At 38.6% G+C, this 20,810-nt stretch overlaps 1 protein-coding gene across 1 annotated transcript in view; it reads right to left on the minus strand.

Annotated features, from left to right (window-relative positions):
- Positions 1-7,373: 7,373 nt before the first annotated feature.
- Positions 7,374-20,810, minus strand: part of YLPM1 (YLP motif containing 1) — a 73,665-nt gene continuing 60,228 nt past the window's right edge. The window contains exons 20-21 of the mRNA XM_028093896.2: positions 8,094-8,276; positions 7,374-7,765 (exon numbers count right to left, since the gene is read on the minus strand). Coding sequence (XP_027949697.2) covers positions 8,130-8,276 — 147 coding nt within the window. The 3' untranslated portion in view covers positions 7,374-7,765; positions 8,094-8,129. The remainder of the gene's footprint in view (positions 7,766-8,093; positions 8,277-20,810) is intronic.

A 20,810-nucleotide genomic window follows, 5' to 3' on the forward strand; every position in this document is an offset into this window, starting at 1 on the left:
CATATTTTGAAAAGACTGCATCTCATAAAAATCCAGCTTTCCACTTTTATCTTCATCTGGTTACATCTGGTCTACCTTGCTTCATGGCAACCACTGTCTGGAGAAGAACATAGGGCAAGCACTCTGCATCTTCTCAGTCCCCACTATGCCCTACTGCCTCCCCAAACTGAGAGCCAGTCGCCTTTATCATTCTGGCGATGATAAAGTACTTCTAGCAGTACTTTTCTCACAGTAGAGTTAAGAAGAAAATGAACACTTGTACTTTTATCTCTACCAAATGTGGGAAAAGCAAAGATACATAGTGTAGAATGTTTTGAGAAAAACTGGAAAGAGAACATTTTTCCCATGAGAATGAAGACGATTCCTACATGTCTAATTTGCAAACAAAGTTATGTTCCTGATGAAAGAATAGAACATGCCATCATGGAACTACTGGCCAATTCTCCCACTTATGTCTTCCTGTCCATAGCAGGCATTTGGACTTGTGATGCGTGGTTTATGTAACACTTACGGAAATGCCACCAACTGGAAGATACAGAGGCAGTGAAAAAGCAAACTCAAGAATTGGAGTACTGTGAATTACACATATATTGACTTATATGAATTAAGTTTATATTTAAATGCATCGCACCGAATCTAAATATGCTTGTTGAGCACCAGCTGTACATGACAGGTACCGCATATTAGGTGTTATAAGGATGGAAGAGGAGCAAAAATACAGTTCTTACCCTCTAGGAGTTTGCATTTGGGAATGGGAAGGGATGGGGAAGATGGACAAGACAGGCATATAAGTTACTCTACTAGAAAGATAAACTAAGAGGAGATCATAGATCTATGGATGGACACTTGCGTTGCTTCTGTATCTTGGCTAATATAAATAATGTTACAATAAACATAGGGGTGCATACATCTTTCCTTTTTTTGGTGGGGGGTAAATACCCAGTAGTAGAATCACGGTCATTTGATAATTATATTTTTAGTTTTTTGAGGAACCTCCAAAGTCTTTTTCTACCGTGGCTGCACCAATTTGCATTCTCATCAACAATAAGATGGTAATAATGTTGTTTGGTAACAGATGGTGACCACACTTACTGTGGTGAGCACTGAGTAATGTATAGAACTGTTGCATCATTATATTATACACCTGAAACTGTGGATATTAATTCTACTTAAAAAAATTAAATACATGAAAGCCACATCCAAAAAAGAAAAAAAAGAGATCATAGGACAAATCAAGCAAAACCCTGTGAGAGCTGGAAGGAGGGAGCAAACCAGGAGGATCAGGGAGAACACAGCTTCAGGGAGAATGGAGCATGTGAGCTGGGCCTTAAGACACAATTCCTAAAGGAAACGGGAAATTTGAGGGAAAGTTGAAGGTACAGTAAATCACACAGTGTGCCTGCAGTGTAGTGTACATGTGGTAAGAAGAGTGCAAGACAAAGCTGGCAAAGTCGCTGGGATCATGTTACTGACAGACTTGACTGCCAAGCTGATGACTTATCCTTAATAAGATGGGTAATAGGGAACTTCCAAGTCAAAGAGGTTACGATGCTTGTCACTGGAGCTAGACCAAATAGGCTAGTTACATTACATAAGAAATTACAAATGACAGAAAATAAAATGTAAAATATAATTTCCTTTCCTCTGTTCTTACACAATACTCATCAAATTTTAAACTTCTGCGATTGAAAAGAGGTATCAAACAACCTAACAAGTAATAAATGAGACCCCAAGTGTACAGTTATACTTGTGGGAGTGCAAGGAAGATGGTTTCAGAGGTAAGCAACTGAATCATATTGTTCCTGATATATTTACATCTGAATGTACTTCCAGGTCCATAGAAGTTAGAAAACACACACATGTGCACACACATACAACACACACAATACTGAAGCATTCACCACCCTAGAACTTATGAAGGCCTCAGAAAGAAGGTATCATAGTTAAGGAGAAAGAAAGTGCCAGGTGACCAGGAAACCCAAGTTCTAGCCTTGCTTTTCCACCAAGTAACCGTACACTTTGAGCAAGTAATTTATCTTCTTTCAGCCTTAGAAACTTCATCTCTGAAATGAAGGAATTTGACAGGAATGAGCCCTAAGGTGTTTCCAACCTCTTCTCTAAATATCAAGAGTTTCAAACTGGCAGCCTTCAAGTCAGAAATGGCAGGCAAACTGCTCAGGCCAAAGCATTTGCAAAAAAGCCCAACCAACCAAACCAAAACCAAAATAAGTTCTTAGTGTCCAAACACTGATTTCACATAAAAACCCAGATTTTGCACTTTTCTCGAAAACCCAGAAAATCGGGCAACAAGCACCCACATCCCTACATAGCCACAGTCTGCTGTGGCTGAGCAGGCGCTGCCTCCCCTTTGACCAGACCTACCTTATTCTCCAGCTTGCCAGTTTCCACCCTCTGACTTACTCCTTTGTTACCTGTCCAACTTAGTAAGTGTGTGACTACTGCCACGCTCATGGGAGACATCTCCTCTATTCACTCAAGAGATACATGAGTCATGCACCAAGCTAGCTAGATGCTGTAAAAGAAATAAACATTAGACATACCTAAGAATTAGAACTCTCCATCAGAAATAATAGGTGTGAGAGGGATTTCAAGTTATGGTGGAAGAGATTACTTCAATTCTTGAAATACAGGAGAAGGATCTGCAATCTAGATCAATATTGTCAAAACAAGAATGTGCATATTTGGTAGAAAGTGCAAGCTTCTTAAGTAGAGGACTCAAAGCCAAGTCCTTCCCTATATAATAAACCATTAAATCTACAAGCTCTTCATAGGATCACAGATGCAAGGTCCTGCTGGCAGGCAGAGGGCTGTGCGTAACTGCAGAAGCTCAGCTCCACTCAAGAGGATGCTCATTGACTATGGTTTAACGTGAAAGCAGTGGAGCCTAAGAACAGAACCAGATCAGTCACTGCGGTGCATAAATATCCAGATACAGAGGACGGTGGCCTAAGGATTTAACTTTCAGTCATGTGTGGACGAGGGACTCATCAGAGTCTCTGGCCCTCTAAGATGCATCATGATGCTTTGCTTTGTCAGAATCCTATCATGCAGGATTTTCCAGGCAATAAGATCTGCCTTTGTCATTTCATTATGGCATTTCTCTTGATAGTTCACCCCTCTGCTGTGCTGGCTCTTAAGCACCTGTCACCCTCTGAAGATGTTTATGTAAAGGATGCCATTGCTATTGTTCCTTCATTGCTAGAAATTAGACAAGCACAGGAAGTGGCAGAGTGACGATGATACATGAAATTCAAACTTTATAAGAGCAAAAGACAGCATGGATATCCATCAACAGAAACCTGGTATGTTAAATCGTATGATACGGTATTCTGCAGCTCGACAACTGGAATGAGTGCCAAGAGAATTATGCCATGTAAAAAAAGGCCAAAAGTTTAATCCCAAAAAGTTACATCTTAAATGATTTCACTTATATAACATTCTTTAAATGATACAATTACAGAAATGGAAAACAGATTAATGGTTGCCCCTAGAGATGGCGGGGTGTATGTGGAAGATGGGGGTGGATACACAAACCTACACATGTGATAAAACTGTACAGAAATATACCTACACAATATATATTCCATGCCATGAAAAGAACAGAAATATAAGTGAAGCAATTGCTTAAAATTTTTCAGTAAAGCTCCTTACAATACAAAGGTACCTTTGGGAAATTAGGGAGGGAGGGAGGAGGAGGAAAAAGGAGAGGATAGAAGAGAGAGGGAGAGAAGGGGGGGGAATATTCCAAGAATGGGAATGTTCTATACACAAAATCTGAATGACCTCTAAGACACACTATTGAAAAGAAAAAAGAAAAATAAGGTGGTTTGCGTAGCACTCTTACCATTTGAGTAAACAAAAACAAAAATGTTAATACTTAATGCTTATCCACAGGAATTTTTCTGAAAGGAAACAAAAGAAACAGGCAACACTGGTTACCTCTATTGATGGGATGTGGGAGGCTCAGGGTTGAGATGGGAGACTTTTACACATAGCCCTTGAACCTTCTGAATTTTATACCACATGGATGTATTACTTATTCATAAAATTACCATTTTCTTTTTCAATATATGAAAATCAGAGCAAATCCATGCTTCAGGGCCTTCACCTTTGTACACACCTGTGGTCTGGCCACTGCTTTCTGTTACTACTTATCCCCTCTGGGTACTTAGTACTTAGCCTTTGTACCTAAGCCTCTTAAGACGCCATACTGGTTCTGAAGATCAGTTTCACAGCTTACCTGAAAATGCTTCTGAATTATTACTCTTCCAGCACACACACACACGCACGCACACACACATACTGCACTACTTCATATGACATAGCTCGGTCTAGAGTAGATGACTATAAAAGATGACAATTATCTTCAAGCCAAGTGAAAATTTTAGATTTCAAAAGCAAAAAAAGGAACAAGTCCAAAAGTAATGACGATGATGATGACAGCTACCAGTTTTTTACCTTTTACTCTGCTTGGTACTGCGCCAAGTAGCTGACAAGCGTCATCTCAATTTACTCCTCACAACAACCTTTGCTAGGTAAGTTTTGTTATTGTTCACTATATAGATGAGGAAATGGAAGCTCAGATAGGTTAAATGATTTGCTTAAGGTCACATAACTTCTGAGAGAGGAACTTGAACTTGTACCAGGGTCTGTCAATACTAACAATGAGGAATCATTCTTCTGTGGCTTAGTAAAATTCATCTCAGTTTTGGTAGCTCTAAACTGTATCTGAAACAACCATACAGTCTCTTTGTAGCTGACAACTTGTTACTTTTACAGTCCTACCAGTAAGCCAGGCTCTAGACACCAATATTACCAAAATACCTGCAATTTGCACAGTCAGCAGGATAAAATACTTAACATAAAAAGCTGAGGCACCTCCGAAGTAAGAAAACCTAGGTTGAAATTTTTAGTCAGTCCAATTCAGAATTTAATACTTGGTTTACCCAAACAACCACCAGAATTCTTTCACAAAGGAAAGAAATCCAACCAGAAAATTTAAGACTTTGTCTCTGTCAATAAACTTCTGAATTAATCATTGATATTTAAATCAAATATAACTTCTTGAAAATTATGTGAATCAAGTAAGTGTCAACAAACAGACTACTGTGCATAATTTATGGCTTTTGATCTTGTAATCAGTCACAATGTATTTTGAATAGGCCAATTTAACCCTAAATAAAATGATTTCTAAATAGAAAAAATTTCTGCATCTCATCAAGCAGAGCTGAATCACTAAAGTGAGATTTTTCACATTTAGTTTAAAAGATGTGAAACATGAAAGATACCAGGAACTTTCCCCAACACCAGATTCTTCTGTATTAAGACACAACACAGGATTTTAAATCAACTTAATGTGACTAAAATAAAAAATTTAAAACACATACCATGCAGTTTTCTGAGATGATAAGGGAAACAGTGTTAATAAAACAACAGTAAAATGCCAGCAAATAAATGGAACCCAAGTTTGGTCTTCTGTATTCCAAGGACATCTCTTAACAAACTTAAAATATTTGTGTTATCAAGGCATTTTCTACCCACACTAAATTTCTCTAAGTTATTCTTGGGCTTTCTAGTCTATTCTCCGTCTAGTGGCAATGCAAATTCAAGAATTTTTTAATAGTCCCATTAGACTAACAAAGTCAAATATCAACTGACAATCTCTATTACTTTCTTTTTGGGGACTAATCTTTTTTTTCATTAATCTTCTTTCATTGAGGTTATTTTGTTAGACCAACTTTCTAAAGTAGCCAACATTCTATGTTCATCCCCTAAGGTCATGTTAATCTGTATCCTCCAAAAACCAGCAGAGGCCATTTCTGACTCTGTTCCCTCTTCCCTAATCCTCTCTGGTATAAGATCACAGACACAAAGTCAAGGCTGCAAGGCCAAAATATGGCAGACTTAAAGTGATTCATGAGTGATTACCACTTCTTATTTCATTGGCATTCTGAATACTGTTAGAACTTACAAAGGTTAAGAAAACTAAAGTAAAACATCCTCTATAAGAATATATATGCTTCCACTGTCTTCTGAACTAGAGAACACATTCTGGAAATACTGTTTTTGTTAAGACTAGACATTTGGTAGATTCAAGTGGGTCTCTGTACAAACAATAATTCTATTGGCTATCTTGTGATGTACCTTCATTCAACATCATAAAAGCAGCTGAGAAAGATGGGTACATAGAAGTGTACTGTCGGCCAATAAGCAACAAGAGTATCTTGTTAAATACTACAGACAGTGGAAGTTATCTAATGCAGGAAATTATACATTCAATATTGACTTAATGATCTCAAAGCCTCTTACATGTAAACACTCAGAACTTCGAGAAGATAGAACAGAAAGTTGTTAGGATTCCCATTAGTCTTCAGTACTATAGTTTCACATTCTTGAACCCAAAGTGATACTATTTGAATGCTAATAAATATCATTTCTGGTCACACAGTACTTAATGTAGGTCATAAAATTAAAAGGTTTTTGTCCATAGCCCAAAAGTGAATACTTCAAAATATTCAAGCCTTTTGTGAACAAATTCACAACTTGCTGAGTTGGATTACAAAGTGGAAACGGTGTTTGAGGAAGAAAGTTCCTCTCTGTCTTCTCTCATGTTAGAAAATGACGTTTTTTTCTTTGCAGAATGGAAAAGGGAAAAGAGATTTTGTTGCTTTTAAAATGCAATGATATTTGGGTTTTAGCTCTGTGCATTTCTAGGTTCCACCTGGTACTATCCACGAGAGAGGAAATTCTTTGCAGAAGTCCATGCTTTCCAATAATGAGCAATCTGGCAAGAACCTGAAAACTTGACAGGCTTAGAGGCTGCCTGCCAGAGGGCTGCACACCTCCGTACTCGTTCTCCCCTGCAATCTTGATGAAAACATCAACCATTCAAGTTTAGCAATAAGACAACAAACTCCTGAGTTCTATGGAGTACTTCAGTTCTGCCCACCAGGAATCAAAGCCAGATGAGGGAAAAATCAAAACATAACATAGCATGAGGGGAGAAAGTGAAAAGAGGGAGGAACAACAAGAGGATCAAAAAAATAAAACAATAAAACATCATGCTATAGAACTGATGTACTCCAGGGAACCGATGAATATGTGCAATTGTCTCTACTGGTCTTCAAGACGCAAAGACAGAGAACGAAATCAGCTATCAAAGATCACTGAGCCTGCCTTGTGTTTACAATATGTGCTATGGAATCACTAAGCTATATAACATTCATCAGGAAAGAGATTTTGGGATGTTCGGCTAGCACGTAATTAGAACACACCATATAAAAAAGCAATAAAAAATAAAATTAAGAAAACAAGAGAAAGGGGCCCATGCTGTATAGCCCATGAATCTCATCGGCTTTATCGTGAAAGTTTATTGTTTTTAATCCTAGTACAATCAGCTACCAGTTACATACAGTAAAAAACAAAAACAGCCACAAAGCAATGATGATAGAGATAGTCTGTGACATTGTACAGCGGAGGAAATATTTTCTGTTGGAATCCTCCAGCAGACCCCCACCTGGCTTCAGCAGTTAAGCTATCACTCCCTCCCTCCCCAAAATAGTTAAAAATAAAAATTAATGTCTTGCTTGGGTACAGCAAGATTCTAAGACCTCTTGGGGACACTGGAGAACTTTAAAAAATCTAAAGTGGTAGAAACAAAACAAAAATTGAAACGTGGAAGGCAAGGTGACACACAACGAAGCTCCATGAGGCTGTGGCTTCAGATCACCTCAAAGCGAACCACCTGGAAAGAAAAGAAAAGGCTGTCACACCACGAAACAGCACGCAGAAAGTTCAGTAGATGCCAGTATCTCATCACTCCACTCCTCCTCAAATCTACAGACTCCAACCTTTTCTCAAGTCTTATATTAAGGGAGCCAGGTTGCAGAAAATTGCTCCCTTTTCCAACGCCCTGCATTGTAAATGTTGGCAAGTAGCACATACTTACTCTGTTAAGAACCAGAAAATAATACAAGAAGAGAAGCATTTTTAGCAAAGCATGCTGTCTCCTTTATCTCAAACCCTTCAAAACAACCACACAGTAGGCTATTTATATGACTGTGCAGTCTTACCTCAGAGGAACAATGACTCCGTTCAAAAACTAAGTATCATATATATTTGGTTCGATTGAGGGCTTTTTCAGCCAGGTGACCACTTTCATCTGTGATCTTCTCCCAATCAGTCTGTCCGACCACAAAACCTATGGCCCTTTTCCTATCTGCGTCCTTCTTTTCTTCCAGGTCTGCCCATCTCACCTAAAAAGAACACAGCGTTAGGCTGGGCTTTAGGAAAAATCAATATGCAACGAGCTTCTTCACTCTCTCGATAGTCTAAGGGGTAGGATAACTAATCTGAATCTAAGAGATAAAAACATTAGGAATTAACTGGGGAGAAGTGGAGAAAGCCATATATCTCAAGTTACAGAAAGAAAACTCTCTGGTCAGTAACCAAGTCCTAACCCTTCCGGCTCCTGAACAGTTCAGCTCTCAGCTCAGTCCTGGCACCTCCATTTCCTCCGTCCCTCCTTTCTGGTTCGCTGATCTTATTTTTCCCTCTGCCTAGTCTTCCTATCTTACATGCTCACTCCCTCCAATACATTCTGCCAGAGTGATCCCCAAATACACACTGTTGTGACTCTTACCTGCTTTAAATCCTTCCCCTGCCTAAAGAATAAAATCCAAGCACACAGGTCCCTCTGGATCTGGCCCTGTCTACTCTCCAGTGGCATTTCTGGGCAGTGCCTACGGCCTTTTATATAAGCAGTACAAAATTACTTCTGGCTCTCAGAGCACACTGGGCCATTTCCCTTCTCTGTAATCATGCATATACTAGTCTCCTTCCTGAAATGTCTTTGCCTTAACCCTGTCCACCTGCCGTGAGTCTAGTCATCAACCACTGCTTTATCTTTCTTGTTCTTTGCCAATGAAATAGTTAATCAATCGTTGCTTCCTTAGAGCTACTTCTGGATTTTGACATGTTTACTTTTGAACTTTCACACTATATTGCAATGATCTATTTATAGACCTGTCTTCCCTAACAGACTATAAATACCTTAGATCAGTGGACTTTTATTTATCTCTACACAATAAATATTTCTTGAAATCTAATCTTAGAAAATAGGGAGCTGGTATTACTATTTTCATTCATGAGATAAAGAGATGAAGAGATGGACTCAGCTGCTGGCATTTATGAAAATACATAGATTTTAACTACAAATACATAGATCAGGGATATTTCCCAGGTTGGTATTCTGATATTTTTAGAATGTAAGCAGATCCATTTTGAATTTTAGTAATATATCAGAGAGTCTTATATTAACAATTAAAAAATAAGCAGATATATCATATTCTGCAAAAGTTGAAATACTTGAAAAACTATGAAACTGTGGACATAGCACCAGCGTCTACAGAGATTGTATTTTTTTTTAAAGATTTATTTATTTGCGAGAGAAAGAGAGAGCAAGTGCACATGTGGGAGGGGCATGAGAGGGAGAGAGAATTTCTTTCTTTTTTAAGATTTTATTTTATTTGACAGACACAGAGAGAGAGGGAACACAAGCAGGGGCAGAGGGACAGGGAGAAGCAGGCTTCCCGCTGAGCAGGGAGCTCAATGTGGGGCTCGATCCCAGGACTCCGGGTTCATGACCTGAGCCGAAGGCAGATGCCCAACGATTGAGCCACCCAGGTGCCCCGGAAGAGAGAATTTCAAGCAGACTCTGCACTAAGCATTGAGCCTGACATGGGGCTCGATCTCACAATCCTGAGATCATGACCTGAGCCAAAACCAAGAGTTGGACATTTAACTGACTGTACCACCTACGCGCCCCCAAGATTGTATTTTAAATATAGCTTGTGATTTATTATCTGTGACAAGGAAAGAAAACCAGAGCATGCATGCTCCATGTTCTTCACACTGGATATAGAAATGCATTACTGCTCTTAGAGGTACACTGACCTTCCCTATTACCATTTATAAGACTGGTAATGAAATGACTAGGCTTCTCCAAACAGCAACCACTTGGTCAAAGATACGATACGTAGTAACAGGAGTGGGAAAAATTGATAACACAACTCTTTTAAAAAGATTTTACTTATTTATTTGAGAGAGAGAGAGAGAGAGAACACAAGCAAGGGAAGGGGCAGAGGGAGAGGGAGAAGCAGGCTCCCCGCTGAGCAGGGAGCCTGATGCAGGGCTTGATCTCAGGACCCTGAGCCAAAGGCAGACACTTAACTGAATGAGCTACCCAGGCGCCCCAACACCCAACTCTTTTTAAAGTAGATTTTTAGTGTGTAGAAAACCTACATTTCCTTCATGGACTTTAGTTTAAAAAAAAAAAAAGCCTAAATCTTAAATGATGTGGCCTTTTGTATGCAGAGATCTCTGGGCTTTCGGCTACGTATTTATGCTCATTGTATTTATTTTGATAGATTCATACAGTCTCTCAGTTGCCCTTGGGATCAAGGGGACACATTTTAGCAAAAGATGATTATGGTTAAGGAGGATGAAGGATGGACAGATTGTGGCCACTGAGGAAAGAAATGGTAACTAGTCCACAGTACATCCTTGGCACAGAGTTAAACATACTGGTCAATCTCACCCTGAATAAACTAAGAGCTAACTTTTAAGTCTGCAGCTTAAATTAAGTCTTTAAAACTCAGATAAAATAAAGAACATAGAATAAGAAGAAAAAGTATGTAATTTTTTTTAAAGATTTTATTTATTTGACAGAGAGAGAGACAGGGAGAGAGGGAATACAAGCAGTGGGAGAGGGAGAAGCAGGCCCCCTGCTGAGCAGGGAGCCTGATGCGGGGCTCGATCCCAGGACCCAGGGACCATGACCCGAGCCAAAGGCAGACACTCAATGACTGAGCCACCCAGGCACCCCAACACCCAACTCTTTTTAAAGTAGATTTTTAGTGTGTAGAAAACCTAAATTATTATTTAAATATTATTGCTTATTTTTTAAATAAGCAATATGTTTTAGCACAAATGCCCACAATTTTAAGTTGAAATTAAAACATTTTGGAAACTACTGTATTTTGTTCATATCTCTAATATACACTGGTGCTATATTAACATTATTTATTTACATCTTGGACTCTCCACTGGAGGTCTGCTCTTTAAGAGGCCTCATCCACAGACCTGATACACACTCAACACAGTCGAATGAATGAATGATTACCAAAACACTAAATATATCAGGAGCAGAATAATCACTTTCAACTTGAAATGGTTTTTTTTTTTTTTTAAGATTTTATTTATTTGACAGTGAGAGAGGGAACACAAGCAGGGGGAGTGTGAGCAGGGAGCCCCCCACTGAGTAGGGAGTCCGATGCGGGGCTCAATCCCAGGACCCTAGAATCATGACCTGAGCTGAAGGCAGACACTTAACAACTGAGCCACCCAGGCGCCCCTTGAAATGGTTTCTTAAATGTCGATGTCTCTCCTAATCTTCCTAGACATACTTTAACTGAGACTTTATCATCTTTTTTTTTTTTTTGCCATTTATCTTAACCATTAAAAAATGTGTAATACAGAAAAGTCTTGACTAACACTCAAAGGTTTGAGGTACATACGTTTCAGCCATTGTCCCTAAAAATATTTCTAAAATGTGTGAGTCCCACAAACAAGGGAACTGCTTATGTTCCAGTCATCAAAGAAACACAAAGTCCACTTAAGCTACCATTTTATGCCCAACTAAGCAACTGAAAAAAAAATTTTTTTAAAGATTTTATTTATTTTTTGACAGAGAGAGATAGCAAGAGAGGGAACACAAGCAGGGGGAGTGAGAGAAGGAGAAGCAGGCTTCCCGCCGAGCAGGGAGCCTGGTGAGGGGCTTGATCCCAGGACCCTGGGATCATGACCTGAGCTGAAGGCAGATGCTTAATGACTGGAGTCACCCAGGCGCCCCTAAGCAACTGAAATTTTTAAAAAATAAACTGTATTTTAAAAATCTAGCCATTTTGGTAAAATTCTAGTATGATCAACTCTACAGAACCTTTTTGTTATAGTGGACATTAATCCTAGGAACCTGCCTGGTATTTGTAAAAAACTCAATTATAGAGAAAGCAAGAGACCCCAGGAAAGGAACAGTTATGAATTCTGCATTCATTGCCACCTGCAGGATCTCCTTGTAGTCTGGTGTTGATTTAGGTGAGTGGTTTTAGAGTTAAAAACTATTTGAAATGAGGATGTGAGGCAGGGGAGGAGGGTCAAAGATAAGCCACTTCAAAGAACTAGGATGTGGGGGTTAAGAAGATGGTAGCAAAGTAGGCTCGCCTTGGCCCACGAATAAAACTAGATAACTATCAAATCATCCTAAATACCCCAGAAATCGATCTGAAGACTGGCAGAACAAACTGCACACTAAAGGTAGAGAAGAGGCCACACTGAAGAAGGCAGAAAGTGTGGAGAGGAGGTTTGGGAGAGAAACAGATGGTGGCTCCTGTGGCCGGGAGGGAAGAATGAATCCCCACAGTAACTGCCTTGGGAAGCAATAAGAGCTGAATTTCATGACTTCTGGCAACCAGCGGAGAGTTTTAAAGGTCAGCAGGCTTGGCTGGGAGAGAGCCCTGAGGGCATTGCCCTGCTCTTGGAGAGAAGGCAGGCAAACATACAGCATGAAAACAGCAATCTGAAGAGTGCCTGTGGCATACAGTGGGAAGGTTATTTGCTCATCTTGGAGCACATCCTGAAGAGACAGCATTCACAGAGAGAGAACCCTCCGGAAACAAAGGAACTGGCCGGCGCCATTTCCCTCCCCTGCCCCTTAGCATAAGCACAGGACTACCTGTGGGAATCAGCACAGCACCGATACTCGTTACCTAACTTGCCTAAACCAAGCCCCCTGGTCCCCCAACACACGCACTCTGCTGGAACTGCCTCTCCCACTCACACTAGCCTCAGTCCCAGTGAGCAGAAACCCTCTCCCAGAAGACTGAATCAAACCCTTGCTCATACTGCCATCTCCCGAGGAGGGAGTTTTGCAGAGCTTCAGTTCTGGCAGTGGTGGTGACAGGTCTCATTTCACAAACAGACCAGAGCACACCTAGTTAAAACGTACCACATTCGGGCCAGGGACCAAACACTGCCCACAACTGGCAAAGAGCCTCTGCAGATAACTGGCCTGAAGGATAAAATGACCAGGACAAAAGAGCAGAGCATATGCAGCATACACTCCCGGAAGTGCCAGGCCCTGGGGAACAGGGGACACCACACAGCAGGGCACTACAGGACCTCTTCTTCATAAGGCCATTACCCTCAAGAATGAGAGATGTAGCTGACTTTGCTAACACACAGAAAGAGGCACAGAGACTTAGACAAAATGAGAAGACAGAAATTTATCTCAAATGAAAGAACAAGGACACGGCCAGAAATCTAAGCAAAACAGATATAAGTAACATGCCTGATAAAGAATTTAAAGTAATGATCATAAGATACTCCCTGGACCTGAGGAAAGAATGGAGGACATCAGTGAGACCCTTAACAGAGACAGAGAAGGAATAACATAGCAAAGATAAAGAGTACAATAAATGAAATGAGAAACATGCTTGAGGGAATGAACAGCAGGATGGAAGAAGCAAAAGAACGAATTAGTGATCTAAGGAGACAGAGTAATGGAAAGTATCAGGCTGAACAAAGGAGAGAAAAAAGAATTATGCAAAATGAAAAGAGTCTTAGGGAACTCAGTGATTCTATCAAATGTAGTAACATTCTTATTATAGGAATCCCAGAAGAAGAAGAAGAGAGAGAAAAGGGGACAGAAAATTTATTTGAAGAAATAATAGCTGAAAATTTCCCTAATCTGGGAAGGAAACATATTCAGATCCAGGAAGCACAAAGAACTCCCATCAAAAATCAACAAAAGCAGATCCACACCAAGACATATTGTAATTAAACTGACAAAATATAATAATAAAGAAAAAGTCTTAAAAGGAGCAAGACAAAAGAAGGCAGTAACTTACAAGGGAAAACTCATAAGGCTAGCAGGAGATTTTTCAGCAGAAACTTTTCAAGCCAGAAGGGAGTGGCATGATATATTCAAAGTGCTAAATGGGAAAAATCTGCAACTGAGAATACGCTATCCAGGAAGGGTATCATTCAGAAAAGAAGGACAAAGAGTTTCCCAGACAAACAAAAACAAGGGAGTTCATGATCACTAAACCAGCCCTGCAAGAAATATTAAAGGGGACTCTGAGTGGAAAGGAGGGACCCAAAGTGACAGCATAAAGGTAGGAAACACAAAAGCAGTAAAAATGAATATTTGTTAAAAATCAGTCAAGGAACTCACAAAATAAAAGAATGTAAAATATAACAACAAATATTTAAAATGTGCGGAGGAGAGGCAAAAAGAATGGGTTCAAACTTAAATGACCATTAACTTAATATAGACTGCTATATGCAGAAGAGGTTATAAACTAATCTAATGGTAACCATATATCAAAAGCCACTAATAAATATGCAAAGAATGAAGAGAAATAAATCAAATATATCACTAAAGAAAATCAGCAAACCATGAAAGAGAGAAAGAAAAGAAAGGATCAGAGACTATCTCTAGAAACAACCACAAAACAAATAATAAAATGACAATAAATACATATTTATCAATAATTACATTGAATGTAAATGGACTAAATGCTCCAATCAAAAGACATATGGTGATGGAATGGATTAAAAAAAATGAGACCCATCTATATGCTGCCTACAAGACACTCATTTTAGACCTAAAGACACCTGCCAATTGAAAGTGAAGGGATAGAGAAATATCTATCCTGCAAATGGATGTTAAAAGAAAGTCAGAGTAGCAATACTTAAATTGGACAAAATAGACTTTAAAACAAAGACTGTAACAAGAGACAAAGAAAGACACAATAGAGAACGAAAGGGACAATCCAACAAGAAGATATAACAATTGTAAATATTTATGCACCCAACAAGGGAGCACCTAAATACATAAAACAGTTAATAATAAACATAAAGGAACTAATCAATAATACAGTAATAGTAGGGACTTTAACACCCCATTTGTATCAATAGATAGATCATCTAAACAGAAAATCAACAAAGAAACAATGGCTTTGAACAGCACTCTGGAACAGATGGATTTAACAGATATATTCAGAATATTCCATCCTAAAACAGCAGAATACACATTCTTTTCAAGTGCATAGGGAACATTCTCCAGAAGAGATCACATATTTAGCCCACAAAACAAGCCTCAAAAAGCCTCAACAAATTCAAGATCACAGTCATACCACACATCTTTTCTGACCACAATACTATGAAACTAAAAGTCAACCACAAGAAAAAATCTGGAAAGAGCACAAATATGTGGAGGTTAAATAACATGCTACTAAACAATGAATGGGTCAAATAGGAAATAAAAGAAGAAATTTTAAAAGTACATGGAAACAAACCAATGAAAATGAAAATACAACAGTCTAAAAACTCTGGGATACAGCAAAAGTGGTTCTAAGAGGGAAGTACAGAGCGTTACAGACATACCTCAAGAAGCAAGAAAAATCTCAAATAAACAACCTAACCTGACACCTAAAGGAGCTAGGAAAAAAAGAATACACAAAACCTAAAACCAGAAGAAGAAAGGAAGTAATAAACATGAGAGCAGAAATAAATGATATAGAAACTAAAAAAAACAATAGAAGAGGGCGCCTGGGTGGCTCAGATGGTTAAGCGTCTGCCTTCAGCTCAGGTCATGATCCCAGAGTCTTGGGATCGAGTCCCGCGTCGGGCTCCCTGCTGATTGGGAGCCTGCTTCTCCCTCTGCCTCTCTCTCTCTTTCATGAATAAATAAATAAAATCTTTAAAAAAAACCCCAAACAATAGAAGAGATCAATGAAACTAGGAGCTGGTTCAATATCAATCAGTATCAGTTAAATTGACAAACCTCTAGCCAGACTTAACAAGTAAAAAAAAAGAGAAAGGACTCAATAAAATCACAAACAAGAGAAGAGAAATAACAACCAACACCACAGAAATACAAACAATTATAAGTGAATATTATGAAAAACTATATGCCAACAAATTGGACAATCTAGAAGAAGTGGATAAATTCCTAGAAACATATAAACTACCAAAAGTGAAACAGGAAGAGATAGAAAATTTGAACAGATTGATAACCAGCAAAGAAATGGAATCAGTAATCAAAAAATTCCCAACAAACAGAAGTCCAGGACCAGATGGCTTCACAGGCAAGTTCTACCAAACACTTAAAAGTTAGTAATTATTCTTCTCAAACTATTCCAAAAAATAGAAAAGGAAAACTTCCAAATTCATTCTATGAGGCAGCATTATCCTCAGAACAAAACCGGAGAAAGACACCACTAAAGAAGAGAACTACAGGCCAATATCCCTGATGAACATAGATGTAAAATTCTCAACAAAATACTAGCAAACTGAATCCAACAACACATTAAAAAAATCATTCACCACAATCTAGTGGGATTTATTCCTGGGTTGCCAGGATGGTTCATATATGCAAATCAATCAACATCACATCAATAAGAGAAAGGGTAAGAACCAGATGATCATTTCAATAGATGCAGAAAAAGCATTTGACAAAGCACAACATCCATTTATGATAAAAACCCTCAACAAAGTAGGTTTAGAGGGAACATATCTCAACATAATAAAGGCCATATATGAAAAACGCACAGCCAATATCATCCTTAAGGGGAAGAAAGGGAGAGCTTTTTCCCTAAGGTCAGAAACAAGACAAGGATATTCACTCTCACCACTTTTATTCAACATAATACTGGAAGTCCTAGCCACAGCAATCAGACAAAAAGAAATAAAAGGCATCCAAGTCAATAAGTAAGCAGTAAAACTTTCACTATTTGCAGACAACATGATACTACATAAAGAAAATCTGAAAGACTCCACCAAAAAACTGCTAAATGAATTTAGTAAATTCACAGGATACAAAATCAATGTGCAGAAATGTTACATTTCTATACACCAACAATGAAGCTGCAGAAAAAGAAATTAAGAAAACAATCCCATTTACAACTGCACCAAAAATAATCAGATACCCAGGACTAAACCTAACCAAAGAAGTGAAAGACCCAGTGTACTCTGAAAACTATAAAACACTGATGAAAGAAATTGAAGATGACACAAAGAAATGGGAAAACATTCCATTCTCATGGGTCGGAAGAACAAATCTTGTTAAAATGTCTATACTACCCAAAGCAATCTACACATTTAATGCAATCCCTATCAAAATACCAACATCATTTTTCACAGAACAACAATTCTAAAATTTGTATGGAACCACAAAAGATCCCAAATAGCCAAAGCAATCTGAAAAAGCAAAGCAAAGCTGGAGGCATCACAATTCTGGACGTCAAGTTACATTAAAGCTGCAGTAATCAAAACAGTATGGTACTGGCACAAAAACAGACACACAGATCAATGGGACAGAACAGAAAACCCAGAAATGAACCTACAATTATATGGTCGATTAATCTTCAACAAAGCAGGAAAGAATATCCAATGAGAAAAAGTTTCTTCAACAAATGGTGTTGGGAAAACCCGACAGCAACATGTAAAAGAAACTGGACCATGTTTCATATACAAAAATAAATTCAAAATGAATTAAAGATCTAAATGTGAGGGGCCCCTGGGTGGCTCAGTCGGTTAAACATCTGCCTTCAGCTCAGGTCATGATCCCAGGGTCCTGGGATCAAGCCCCACATCAGGCTCCTTGGCTCAGCAGGGAGTCTGCTTCTCCCTCTCATACTCCCTCTGCTTGTGTTCCCTCTCTCGCTGTGTCTCTCTCTGTCAAATAAATAAATAAAAGTCTTTAAAAAAATAAAAAGTAAAAAATAAAGATCTTAATGTGAGACCCGAAACCATAAAAATCCTAGAAGAAAACACAGGCAGTAACTTCTATGACATGGGCTGTAGCAACCTCTTCCTATGTCTTCTGAGGCAAGGGAAACAAAAGCAAAAATAAACTATTGGGACTACATTAAAACAAAAAGCTTCTGCACAGCAAAAGAAAAAAATCAACAAAACTAAAAGACAACCTATGGAATGGGAGAAGATATTTGCAAATGACATATCCAATAAAGGGTTAGTATCCAAAATATATAAAGAACTTATAAAACTCAACACCCCAAAAACAAATAATCCAATTAGAACATAGGCAGAAGGTATGAACAGACATTTCTCCAAAGACACACAGATGGTCAACAGACACATGAAAAATGGTCATCATCACTTACCATCAGGGAAATGCAAATAAAAACTATAATGAGATTATCACCTCATACCTGTCAGAATGGCTAAAATCAACAGCACAAGAAACAACAGGTGTTGGCAAGGATGTGGAGAAAAAGGAACACTCATACACTATTGGTGGGAAGGTAAGCTGGTGCAGCCACTGTGAAAAACAGTATGGAGGTTCCTCAATAGTTAAAAATACAACTACCCTATGATCTAGCAATCGCACTACTGGGTATTTACCCAAAGAATACAAAAACACTAATTCAAAGGGGTACATGTACTTCTATATTTATAGCAGCATTATTTACAATAACCAAATTATGGAAGCAGCCTAAGTGTCCATGGATTAATCAGTGGATAAAGATGTGGGTTGTGTGTATAATGTGTGTGTGTGTATATATATATAATGCTAAGCGAAATAAATCAATCAAAGACAAATATCATAATGATTTTACTCATATGTGGAATTTAAAAAACAAAACAAATGATCAAAGGGGAAAAAAGAGACAAATCAAGAAACAGACTCTTGGAGCACCTGGGTGGCTCAGTCAGTTAGGTACCCGACTCTTGGTTTTGGTTCGGGTCATAATCTCATGGGTCCTGAGATCAAGCCCTGCATTGGGCTCTATGCTCAGCAGAGAGTCTGCCTGAGATTCTCTCCCTATTCCTCTGCCCCTACCCCTCCAGCTTGTGCTCTTTCTCTCTCTCTCTCAAATAAATAAATAAAATCTTAAGTATAAAGGACAAACTGATGATTACCAGAGGGGAGTGAGAGGGGGGATGGGTGAAAGTCAGTGGGGATTAAGGAGTGCACTTGTCATGATGAGCGCAAGCTGTTGTATGGAAATACTGAATTACTACATTGTACACCTAAAACTACTAGAACACTGTATGTTAACTAACTGGAATTAAAATAAAAACTTAAAAAAAAAAAGAACTAGGATGTGCACAGCTTAATTCTTTGTCCACCTGTGCACCTGGCTTACAAAGTAAATTACATGGGATCACATACGCCGTAGAGTAACAGTTATTTGACTAAAAATAAACTAGAGAAAAATATTTCTCATTTGAGATTATTCACTGTTACTGAACTATGCCAAATTATTATTCCCAAGGAGGAGCTATTTCTACTTCTATTGCCCCAGCCTTCAGAATGGAATAGGAGGAATCCACACAGGTAGAGCCCTGGGTGGAGGCGGGCACACACAGAAGGCCCCCATCTCCCTCTGTCTTCTTCTCAAGTCACATGGACAAGGGTGGGCCTAGGGACTGTCTGATGGATTAAAAGAGCTTGGAAAACTGGAGTTCTTTTAATGTTATCCAGTGTAATGAAGTGTTACTGGCATTTTTATTCTCTTACAATAAATACTCTTTCAATACTAAAAGTACTGAAAAAATTCATAGAAAAGAAATGATGTGTAAAGATAAAGAAGTGATACACAACTTCATCTTAATTAAGGAAATGCAAACAGATCCCATTTTTGTCTTACCTATCAAACTGTCAAAAGTTTAAAAGTTTGATAATAGCACCTTTGGTCCAAGTGTAGAAAAACAGGCATTTACTTACATGTGGGTGTATAAACAGGTGTAACCTTTTTGGAAAAAAAGCTCACAGTATTTGTCAAAATGATGTATCATACTCTATAAGACTGTAGCTTTAGTGCTATCTACCCTAGGGATATACTTTCAAAACGATGCCAAGAACAGATGCACCATGACTTTCAACAGTTATTTATATTAACAATACAGTGAAAATAGCATCAGTATCCACCAATAAGGGACCTGATAAATAATTGTACAACCAAACAGTGGCATATTATGCAGCTATTTAAAAAGAATGGTAGGTCTGTATACACTTACATAGAAAGATCAAGATAAATTAGCTAGAAAAGGCTTATCCAGATCATATATAATATGATCTTTTTTTACTTCGTTATTTTTTTTAAAGGATATACACAAAGGTCACTTTTCCTGAATTTGATGTCTATGTGGAAGGCCTATACAGTGTTTTGGTTACATTTCTCTGCTTTTCACAGCAAAACTTCATCAAGAAGGTGTCTCCATTTGTTCTGTATTTCATTTCCTATTACTTCTTTAGTCTGCTCCAAACTGGCTTGTGCCCTTCAACTCTCCAAGAAAACTTGACTGATTACTGATCGATCATCAATGATCTCCACATTGCCAAATCTAATAGCCATTTCTCTGCTCCCAATTTACTTGCCTTCTCTGTATCATTTAACAACTGACTACTCTTTCCTTCTTGAAACATTTACCTCTACCTGAATTTCTAAATTTTGAGGTCCTGTGTCTTATTATCATTTCTAACTTAAATGGTCCCTCACTGACCTCATTTTTTAGTCTCAAACTGGATTCCCCCCGTTTTCTCTGACTCATTAAAGGGCACCCGACACATGGAGTGCTTATGGTCAGAACCCTGAAGATTCACCTTTGGTTCCATCCACTCCTGGACCTTCTATACCTAATCCATTAAGAAATCCCGCAGATTCTTGGGGCACCTGGGTGTCTCAGTCCGTTAAGCATCC

This window comes from Eumetopias jubatus, unplaced genomic scaffold (genome assembly GCF_037043125.1).
Source record: "Eumetopias jubatus isolate StellerSeaLion01/CBP00866 unplaced genomic scaffold, mEumJub1_p1.0 scaffold_7, whole genome shotgun sequence".
Taxonomy (NCBI): domain Eukaryota; kingdom Metazoa; phylum Chordata; class Mammalia; order Carnivora; family Otariidae; genus Eumetopias; species Eumetopias jubatus.